Source organism: Somniosus microcephalus, chromosome 11 (assembly GCF_052327205.1).
Source record: "Somniosus microcephalus isolate GS21.2 chromosome 11, FLI_Smic_1.0, whole genome shotgun sequence".
NCBI lineage: Eukaryota > Metazoa > Chordata > Chondrichthyes > Squaliformes > Somniosidae > Somniosus > Somniosus microcephalus.
The window spans coordinates 100,620,832-100,632,018 of NC_140997.1; the positions used below are offsets into that span (position 1 = coordinate 100,620,832).

At 49.8% G+C, this 11,187-nt stretch overlaps 1 protein-coding gene across 2 annotated transcripts in view; it reads left to right on the forward strand.

Annotated features, from left to right (window-relative positions):
• Positions 1-11,187, forward strand: part of LOC147110800 (extracellular serine/threonine protein kinase FAM20C-like) — a 361,279-nt gene that overhangs the window by 237,953 nt on the left and 112,139 nt on the right. For both annotated transcript variants that reach the window (XM_086001137.1, XM_086001136.1), the window contains exon 3: positions 775-853. In XM_086001137.1, coding sequence (XP_085857263.1) covers positions 775-853 — 79 coding nt within the window. The remainder of the gene's footprint in view (positions 1-774; positions 854-11,187) is intronic.

The following is an 11,187-nucleotide window of genomic DNA, read 5'->3' on the forward strand; positions in this document are numbered from 1 at the left end:
CAATTATCTTAAATCTGTGTCCTCTGGTTATTGGCCCTCCTTCTAGTGGAAACAGTTTCGCCTTATTTACTCTATCAAAACCCTTCATAATTTTGCATGCCTCTATTAAATCTCCCCTTAACCGTCTCTGCTCTAAGGAGAACAACCCCAGCTTCTCTAGTCTCCACATAACTTGTTGGAGAGGAAGAGAGGAAAGAGGGTATTCCTGACTTGGAAGGTGTTCTGTGAGATTATCTAGTTTGACGCAATTTACATCAACACATTGTGTGCTTGCTAGAGTAGATACAGAGATTTCCTCTGGTGGGGGAATCCAGAACAAAGGGATGCAATCTGAGCATTAGAGCTAGGGAATTCAGGAGTGAAATCAGGAAGCACTTTTTCACACTAAGGGTAGTGGAAATCTGGAACTCTCTCCCCCAAAAGGCCGTGGATTTTTGGTCAATCAAAATGTTCAGGACTGTGAGCGATAGATTTTTGATGGGTAAATGTATCAAGGGATGTGGAGCAAAGGTGGGTGAATGGAGTTGAGGTGCAGATCAGCTGTGAATGGTGGGACAGGCTCGAGGGGCTGAATGGCCGACTCCTGTTCCTATGTTGCGAGCAAAAGAAAAAGTGTGGCAAGAATATTTATGAAGCGAGTGCCCCTTTAAACAGGTTCCGTCATATAATCAACGAGTGTAAGCGCTAATCCCTCAATTCTGAAATAATCGTTTGCATTTTGATTAAAATACACGTTGCATATTAATTAATTATCCACTTGTGTTTTCCTCACAGCAATGAAGTCTGGAGGCACACAGCTAAAACTCATCCTGACCTTCCAAAACTATGGCCAGGCACTCTTTAAACCAATGAAGTGAGTACGTTTCTCAACGATCTTCTTCACTTATTTCACCAATGGCGAATATGTAAATTAGCAGTAAACGTGTTCCTTTGATGTAATGAGACAATCCGATCAATTCTTTCGCCTATTACGTCAAACAAAACATTGTGGTTTCTACGAGTTCCGACTTTATTTGAACATTTTGCTTCTTAGCAACATTTATACAGCGCCGTTAACATATTAAAACATCCCAAGGTGCTGCACAGGAGCCATTATCAAACAAAATTTGACACCGAGCCACATAAGGAGATATTAGGACAGGTGAGCAAAAGCTTGGTCAAAGAGGTAGGTGTTAAGGAGCGTCTTAAAGGAGGAGAGTGATGGAGAGGTTTAGGGAGCGAGGCAATGCCTCCACCTGCCCCCTCATGAAGCCAGGGATATCAGAAGGGGAAAGGCTGTAGGGGAGCCGGCAATGAACTGGAGACCAGTACACTGAGGCAGGTGAGATGTTCCGGCCTGCAGAAGGATAAAGGGGTCCCACCGGAGGGTAACCAGATGTCTAGGCTAAGGAAGCAACCAGGCTCGAGTAATTGAGAGTATAGGAGATTAAAGGGTGATTAACTAATTGAGGTGTTGTGGCGGAGCCACGAAGGGACTCCAATCAATTGTATACAATTCCCTTTAATAATATGTTAGCTACAGCCTGAGTCTGTATCTTTGTTTTCACTGTTTACATGTACAGAGCATAATCACTTTAATAGCGCGGGTAAACGTGATGACGTCACGCCGTTCATCACGTGATCCCCCACCGGTGGGAAAAACGTGATGACGTCATGACGTCAGCCACGGGACCGCCCAAGCAGTCCTCGTGGAGCCTCCGAACTGACTAGACCTATATTCGATGTTCTCCTGTAGTTATCCATTAAACTCTGTTAGTTTTCATTAAACCTCGTTTATTTGATCGCCTGAGTGGACCTCAGTCTTTTGGATAGGAACTAGACATTCCTACATTGGTGACCCCGACTTTTGTGAACGGTTTTCGCAGAAGTTACTGAACATGGAATCGAACGCCGTTGCTTTGAAGCTACCACAGTTCTGGGAGCAACAGCCAGCCGCGTAGTTCATCCAGTCTGAAGCCCAGTTCGCGGATCGTCAGCCTGCTTGGTAATCCACCAGAAGATCACAAGTATGAAACGATAAAGGCGCGGTTGTTACAGGTCTTCAGGCTCACGAATCAGAGCGCGCCCGCCAGCCGCTCAATATGCCTGGCCTCGGGGACTCCAAGCCGTCCGAGCTCATGAGCCAAATGCTCACGCTCCTGGGCTCCGAACCGGAATGCTTCCTCTTCAGGGAGCTGTTCCTCAGCCAGCTACCGGAGCAAGTTCAGGCTGCCCTAGCCAGGTTGGAAGTCACAGACTGCGCAGAGCTGGGTGCTGAAGCGGACAAGATCTTCGCGGTGACACAGCAGTACTGTGCTGCCACGAGGCGCCCATCCCCCACAGACGCCGCTCCAGCCCCTCAACCTGCGGGGTTGTGCTTCTACCACGCCCGTTTTGGCACAAAAGCAAGATGCTGCTGCCCTCCCTGCAGCATTTCGCTGAAAAAAAAACAGCAGCCACCCTGTCAAAAGAGGACCGGTTATAACGAGTGCCCCGCGGCTGCAATGGCAATCGGTAATTCAGGAAAACTCCTCTTCATCACCGACTCCCTATCTGGTCGACGTTTCCTCTGCGACACCGGGGCACAGTGTAGCATCCTACCCGCGTTAAATCTTGATCTACAAGCCGGGGGGCATGGCCCCTCCCTCGAGGCGGCTAATGGCGGGGCCATTTGGACCTTCGGAAGATGCCGGGTCTAGGTGTGCTTCGGCGGCCAGCGGTTTTACTGGGATTTCATCATGGCCAAAGTATCTCAAGCCATCCTCGGGGCGGATTTTTTGTGCACCAACGGCCTCCTGGTGGATGTACGGCACCGCCGGTTGATCAATGCGGCCACTTTTCATTCCATCCCATGCCACCGCGGTAACACCGTGGCGTGCACTGTCTCCTGTGCGTTCCCACCTCCGGATGACTTCACTCGCCTCCTCAGAGATTTCCCAGACCTGACAGTCAGGGGGAGATAGAGGAACAGATATGTAGGCAAATCTCAGAAAAGTGCGAAAATAATAGGGTAATAATAGTGGGGGATTTCAACTTCCCCAATATAAATTGGGATAGTCAGAGTGTGAAAGGCTTAGAGGGTGCAGAATTCTTAAAGTGCATCCAGGAGAGCTTTTTGAGCCAACATGTAGAAAGTCCTACAAGAGAGGGGGCGGTACTGGACCTAATTCTGGGGAATGTAGCCGGGCAAGTGGTGGAAGTGTCAGTAGGAGAGCATTTTGGCGACAGTGACCACAATTCGGTGAGATTTAAGGTGGTCATGGAAAAAGACAAAGACGGCCCGGAAATAAGGGTTCTAAATTGGGGGAAGGCCGATTTTAATATGATAAGGCAGGATCTGGCCAAATTGGACTGGGAGCAGCTACTTATAGGAAAATCCGCATCAAAACAGTGGGAGACTTTCAGAAGGGAAATAGAGAGAGTACAACGCCAACATGTTCCTGTAAAGGTCAAGGGTGGGACCAACAAGCAAAGGGAACCTTGGATGACAAGGGATATACAAAAATGCATTAGAAATAAAAGGGGGGCTTTTGGCAGTTACAAAAGACTAAAGACGGAAGAAGCCCTAGAGGAGTATAAAAAATGCAGGGGCATACTTAAAAAAGAAATTAGGAGGGCGAGGAGGGGCCATGAAATAACACTGGCGAGCAAAATAAAGGAAAATCCTAAGATGTTTTATAAGTATATTAAGGGCAAGAGGATAACCAGGGAAAGGGTAGGGCCCATTAGGGACCAAAGTGGCAATCTGTGTGTAGAGCCAGATGATGTAGGCGGGGTTTTAAATGAATTTTTTGCATCTGTGTTCACTATGGAGAAAGACGATGCAGACATAGAAATCGGGCAAGGGGGCTGTGACATACTTGAACATATTAGCATCGAGAGGGAGGAGGTGCTAGCGGTTTTAGCAGGCCAAAAAGTGGATAAATCCCCAGGCCCAGACGAGATGTATCCCAGGCTGCTGTGGGAGGCAAAGGAGGAGATTGCAGGGGCTCTGACACAAATTTTCAGAACCTCTCTGGCCACAGGGGATGTACCAGAGGACTGGAGAACAGCTAACGTAGTACCATTATTCAAGAAGGGTAGCAGGGATAAACCAGGGAATTACAGGCCAGTGAGCCTAACATCTGTGGTAGGGAAATTATTGGAAAAAATTCTGAGGGACAAAATTAGTCTCCACTTGGAGAGGCAAGGATTAATCGGGGATAGTCAGCATGGCTTTGTCAAGGGTAAATCATGTCTGACAAATCTGATTGAATTTTTCGAGGGGGTGACTAGGGGGGTGGATGAGGGAAATGCTGTGGGTGTGGTTTACATGGACTTCAGTAAAGCTTTTGACAAAGTCCCGCATAGGAGACTGGTCAAGAAGGTAAGAGCCCATGGGATCCAGGGTGCCTTGGCGCGTTGGATCCTAAACTGGCTGAGTGGCAGGAGGCAGAGGGTGATGGTCGAAGGTTGCTTTTGTGACTGGAAGCCTGTGTCCAGTGGGGTACCTCAGGGATCGGTGCTGGGTCCCTTGTTGTTTGTGATCTACATAAATGATTTGGATGAGAATGTAAAAGGTATGATCAGTAAGTTCGCAGATGACACGAAAATTGGTGGGGTGGTAAATTGTGAGGAGGAAAGCCTCAGGCTACAGGACGATATAAACGGGTTGGTCAGATGGGCGGAAAAGTGGCAAATGGAATTTAACCCTGAAAAGTGCGAGGTGATGCATTTTGGACGGACAAATAAGGCAAGGGAATACACAATGAGTGGTAGGACCCTAGGAAGTACAGAGTGTCAGAGGGACCTTGGTGTACATGTACATAGATCCCTGAAGGCAGCGGAACAGGTAGATAAGGTGGTTAAAAAGGCATATGGGATACTTGCCTTCATTAGCCGAGGCATAGAATATAAGAGCAGGGAGGTTATGATGGAACTGTACAAAACGCTGGTGAGGCCACAGCTGGAGTACTGTGTGCAGTTCTGGTCGCCTCACTATAGGAAGGATGTGATTGCTTTGGAGAGGGTGCAGAGAAGATTCACCAGGATGTTACCTGGGATGGAGCGCCTCCGCTATGAAGAGAAGCTGGACAGGCTGGGGTTGTTTTCCTTGGAGCAAAGAAGGCTGAGGGGGGACCTGATTGAGGTGTACAAAATGATGAGGGGCATAGATAGGGTAGACAAAGAGGAACTTTTCCCCTTAGTAGGGGGGTCAATAACAAGGGGGCATAGATTCAGGGTAAGGGGCAGGAGATTTAGAGGGGATTTGAGGAGGAACTTTTTCACCCAGAGGGTGGTTGGAATGTGGAACTCAATGCCTGAAAGGGTGGTAGAGGCAGGAACCCTCACAACATTCAAGAAACATTTGGATGAGCACTTGAAATGCCATTGCATACAAGGCTATGGACCAAATGCTGGAAAATGGGATTAGACTGGACAGGGATGGATGGGCGGCGCAGACACGATGGGCCAAAGGGCCTCTTTCTGTGCTGTAAAACTCTATGAACTCTATGACTCTATGACTCTATGACCAGACCCACTTTCTCTTCCACGGCCATGAAACATGGTGTCGAGCACCACATCACCACTACTGGCTCCCCGGTCTACGCACGGGCCCGGCGCCTCGAACCTGGCAAGCTCGCAGCTGTGAAAGCGGAGTTCGACACGATGGAGCGGCTAGGGATTATTCGCTGGTCGAATAGTCCCTGGTCTTCGCCTCTCCACATTGTTCCGAAACCTGGTGGCGGATGGTGGCCTTGCGGCGACTACCGACGCCTGAACGACGCCAGTACTCCTGATCGGTACCCGATCCCTCATAATCAGGATTTCTCTGCCCATTTGGCGGCACATACCATTTTTTCAAAAGTCGACCTTGTCCGTGGCTACCACCAGGTCCCCGTACACCCGCAAGATGTCCCGAAAACTGCAGTCATCACCCCATTCGGCCTGTTTGAATTTCTGCGGATGCCGTTTGGATTGAAGAACGCTGCACAGGCTTTCCAGCGCTTGATGGACTCCCTGCTTCAGGACCTCAAGTTTCTATTTGTCTACCTTGACGACATCCTCATCACCAGCCCTAATAAAGAGGAGCACATCTGCCATTTGCGCACCCTCTTTAGACGCCTCAGTCAACATGGCTTGATCATCAACCCGGCCAAGTGCCAGTTCGGCCGGCAGCAGATTGATTTCTTAGGCCATTGCATCACATCGGACGGCGCAATTCCCCTGCAAACGAAGTGGAGGCAGTTACTTCGTTCCCGTGCCCGCAGACCGTCAAGGCCCTGCAGGAGTTCCTCGGGATGGTAAATTTTTATCACCGGTTCATCCCTAATGCAGCTCTGCTCATGCAGCCCCTGTACGAGGCCCTCAAGGGCAAGTCCGGCAAGGATCCGATTAGCTGGACGGTCGACATGGACCGGGCGTTCGACGATACAAAGGGCGCGTTAGCCAACGCAACCATGCTGGCGCACCCGCTGCCAGGTGCCACCATCGCCCTTACCACCAACGCGTCAGACTACGCCATCGGCGCAGTGCAGGAACAGTGGGTGCATGGGACGTGGCAACTGCTGGCGTTTTTCAGCCGTCAACTACGGCGAAACGAACGGAAGTACAGCATGTTCGACCGGGAGTTGCTGGCCCTTTTTCTGGCCATCCGCCATTTCCGGTTCTTGCTAGAGGGACGTCCGTTCACGGCTTTTGTGGACCATAAGCCACTAACGTTCGCTATGGCCAAGACCGCCGAACCGTGGTCAGCTCGGCAACAACGTCAGTTGACGTTTATCTCAGAATTCACCACTGACATTCAGCATGTGTCCGGTAAAGACAACCTGGTAGCAGATTGCCTCTCCCGCGCGACCGTTCATGCAGTCCAGCTCGGCATCGACTATGCCCTCATGGCTGCGGATCAAGCCTCGGATCCGGAAGTCCAATCTTACAGAACCAACCCCTCTAGCCTCCAAGCGGCCGACATCAAATTCCATGCCGCGGGCACTACGCTACTCTGCAACATCTCCGTAGGAGATCCTCGCCCTATCGTGCCGGTCGCCTGGCGCCGAAAAGTTTTTGATGCCATACACGGGTTGTCACACCCTGGCATGAAGGCCTCGCAACGGCTGATGTCGTCCAAATTCGTGTGGCGGGGCATTCACATGGATGTTCGTGACTGGGCCAACACCTGCGTGGTCTGCCAAAAAGCCAAGGTGCAGCGTCACGTCAAGGCTCCATTGGCCACTTTCGCTGTTCCGGAACGTAGGTTTGATCATGTGCATGTGGACCTGGTGGGGCCACTTCCGCCTTCGCACGGGTTTACTCATCTTCTTACAATGGTGGACCGCACCACTCGATGGCCGGAGGCAGTTCCTCTGTCTTCCACCACTTCCGCAGACGTCGCCAGGGCATTCATCTCCTCTTGGGTCACCCGTTTTGGGGTACCGGCGGACATCTCGTCTGATCATGGGCCGCAGTTTTCTTCGGAGCTCTGGAACGCTATGGCTCAGGGGCTCGGCGTCAAGCTACATCGCACCACTGCCTACCATCCACAGGCGAACGGCCTGTGCGAAAGATTCCACAGGTCGCTCAAAGCCGCACTGTGAGTCAGCCTTCAAGGTGCGGGCTGGGTGGACAGGCTTCCATGGGTCCTTTTGGGTATTCGTACGGCGCCTAAAGAAGATCTACAATCGTCCTCGGCGGAGCTCGTATATGGCCAGCCGCTACGCGTACCAGGGGATTTCCTTCCGACTCCAACAGAGCCATGGTCCGCATCCTAGCAGCTCATCAGCCACCAGGAGGCGGCCAGAAGTTTCGCTCCAGTGCCTACGTCACATCACGGTTTGCAGAGCTCCCACATCCCAGCTGAGCTGAAGAACGCCGACTATGTGTTTATCCGCCACGATGCTCATTGGGATCCGCTCAAACCACCTTACACTGGTCCTTTCCACGTGATAGGGCCGGGAGACAAATCTTTTTCGGTCGGTGTCGGAGGTGAACCGGACCACATTTCGGTTGACCGGTTGAAGCCGGCTCACTTGGACCTTGACCGCCCAGTCAAGATCGCACAACCGCCGAAACGTGCCCGACCGCCCACAGTCGCCGTGCCAGATCAAACACAACCGCCCGCCAGCTCGCCCGCGGTCCATCAGCTTCCACTTCAAGGCTACAGAAGTCGATCTGACAGGCTTGTCAGGCCTCCTCGCCATGTTACTTTTGCTGTTAAAGACAATTCTGGGGGGCGCATGTGGCGGAGCCACAAAGGGACTCCGATCAATTGTATATAATTCCCTTTAATAATATGTTAGCTACAGCCTGAGTCTGTATCTTTGTTTTCACTGTTTACATGTACAGAGCGCGATCACTTTAATAGCGCGGGTAAACGCGATGACGTCACGCCGTTCATCACGTGATCCCCCACCGGCGGGAAAAACGTGATGACGTCATGACGTCAGCCACGGACCGCCCAAGCAGTCCTCGTGGAGCCTCCGAACTGACTAGACCTATATTCGATGTTCTCCTGTAGTTATCCGTTAAACTCTGTTAGTTTTCATTAAACCTCGTTTATTTGATCGCCTGAGTGGACCTCAGTCTTTTGGATAGGAACTAGACATTCCTACAGTGTTTAAGATGATTAAAATAGTGGATAGGATAGATACAGAGAAACGGTTTCCTCTGGTGGGGAGTCCAGAACAAGGGAGCTTAACCTTAAAATTAGAGCCAGGCCGTTCAGGGGTGATGTCAGGAAGCACTTCTTCATACAAAGGGTAGTGGAAATCAGGAACTCTTTCCCCAAAAAGCTGTTGAGGCTGGGGGTCAATTAAAAATTTCAAAGCTAAATTTATGTTAGGCAAGGATTTTAAGGGATATGGAGCCAAGACGGGTAGCTGGAGTTAAGATACAGATCAGTCACGATCTAATTGAATGGCAGAACAGGCTCGAGGGGATGAATGGCCTCCTTCTGTTCCTATGTTCCTAGCACACCTGAATATCGAGAGATACCTTTTGAATAAAAATTTAGTACTGCCTCCGCCCACCCAATATTGGAGGCAGGATTGAGGCATAACTCTGGGTTCAGTGTCCCCAGATTATTGACCCCTTCATTGTAAGGAAGCAGAGCAAGATTACAAGAAAAGAATCTGTTAAGGAAACTCTATCAGAATATCACTCAGGTCCTTAATGTAAGAATGTAAAGAATATGGAATGAGAAAGGGGCATTCTTCTCATGAAGTTCAGTCTTTCCACTCTTCATTGTTGAATGTTAGATGCCTCTGATTGAGTCCTTCTGGCGATTGGAGGAGTTAGTAGAGGGAGTCATGGCCAAAGCCCAGATCTTCTCCCTCCTGCCATGGATTCCCATGCTACAATCCCACTGCCACCTCCCTCTTGCTGTGCGGCACTGGTACTGAGGCAGGGGGAATCAGCCGGTGTCCTGAGACTCAGCCCTCTCGCCATCATTTCAATACAGGGTGGACAAGGCAACGGACAGCCAACATCTGTGCTCGTGGCGGAGACGAGGGAAAGTTTGGGGCCAGATTATGAGGATTCAGTATTAGGCATCACTCCCGCATTTTCCTCAATACATCGGTCTTGGGCCACCCAAAAATGGGCAGATTCCTGGAGGAAAATCCAGACCCTAATAATGGTCCAGCCTTATGTCTGACTCATCTTGCCAATTCCCCATGGATATCAATTCACCTTCTTAAGTTCCATAATCCCCTGATCATCATATATGTCTATATATATATATACTAGCTGGAGTGCCTGGCGGTGCCGAGGCTTTTTCGAGGGCATGTTGTTGTTGGAAGAGAGAGAGAGAGAGAGCGACTGGGGGGGGGTGGGGAGAGAGAGCGACTGGGGGGAAGAGAGAGAGTGGCTGGGGGGAAGAGGGGGGAGGGAGGGGGGAAGGGGGGAGAGGGGGGGAGGGGAGGGAGGGGAGGGAGAGGGGGAGGGAGAGGGGGAGGGGGGAGGAAGAGGGGGGAGGAAGAGGGGGGAGGGAGGGGGGAGGGAGAGGGGGGGAGAGGGGATAGGGGGCGGGGGCAGAAAGATAAAAAAGCTGTCTGCCAGCCTTCAGTGCGGGTGCGGCCAGCCTTGAATGTGCGTGAAGAAGCCGGCGGCCATTTTCTCATGTCGGTTGGAAGCACGGAAAACATTTTTTTCTTAATTAAAAACTGCAAAATTTCTTTACTTTTAAAAAAAGTAGCTGCAAGTTGCAAAATCGGAAATTTTCTAACTTTATATGTTCTTTCCTTATAAACTTTCGGCTTTTGTATATCTTCTAGCTTTATATCTTCTTTCGTGAAAAACTTTCGTTTTTTGTATATCTTCTAACTTTATATCTTCTTACCTTAAAAACTTTCGCCTTTGAAAACCGAAAGTTTTTTAAGGAAAGAAGATATAAAGTTAGAAGATATAAAAACTGAATTATTTATTCTCTATCTCTTCACTTACGTTGCAATAGTTGCTGCAGTCACTCAGTGCTCGCGAAGACTAAAGTAACTTTTATTTATTCTGTCTTATTAAGCATCAGGCCCCGCCCACACACGCTATAGGATTGGTCAACCATCACGTGATGGGGGAGACTGAAGGGGGGGTGAGGGGTGGGAGGAGCTTGCCACAAAACAATTGCCTAGGGTCCAGCATGGCTGGCAACAGGCTTAGAGGCCTACCTGCAAAAACGGGGAAAGGTAGGAAAATTAATGAGATTAGATAAAAGATTTAGAAAGTAATTAACTTTTTTTTAAAACAATTTCTGAAAGTAATTAACTTTTTTTTTAAAGAATTTCTGTTTTAAAAGGAACAAGAAATGAAAAGTTTGGAATCAAGATGGCGGCGACTCACCTCGGTTCAGAACGATAAGGTCCGTCCACACAGGCACCGATTGGTGGACCGCCAGGTCACCGAAGCGTAGGATTGGTCAATCGTCCCGTCACTCGACCATAGGAGGGCCCGGCCGCACGCGCCAGGAACCCGCCGTACGATTGGTCGACCTCGACGTCACTCGATGCTAATGAGCGGATAATGAGCGGAATGTTGAAAGTTTTTTGGATACCGCAGGCGCAATTTTTGTCCGGCCGAATCGTAAATATGCTTAGGACGGTTCTGGAATCGTCAGCTTTCTTTCGACGTAACGCACGTGTAGGTACGCTCTATAACTTTCGAGTTAATTCAAGACAGACAGACAGACAGACAGACGGAATGACAGACAGAAGCATCATTTTGTATATATAGATAGACTAG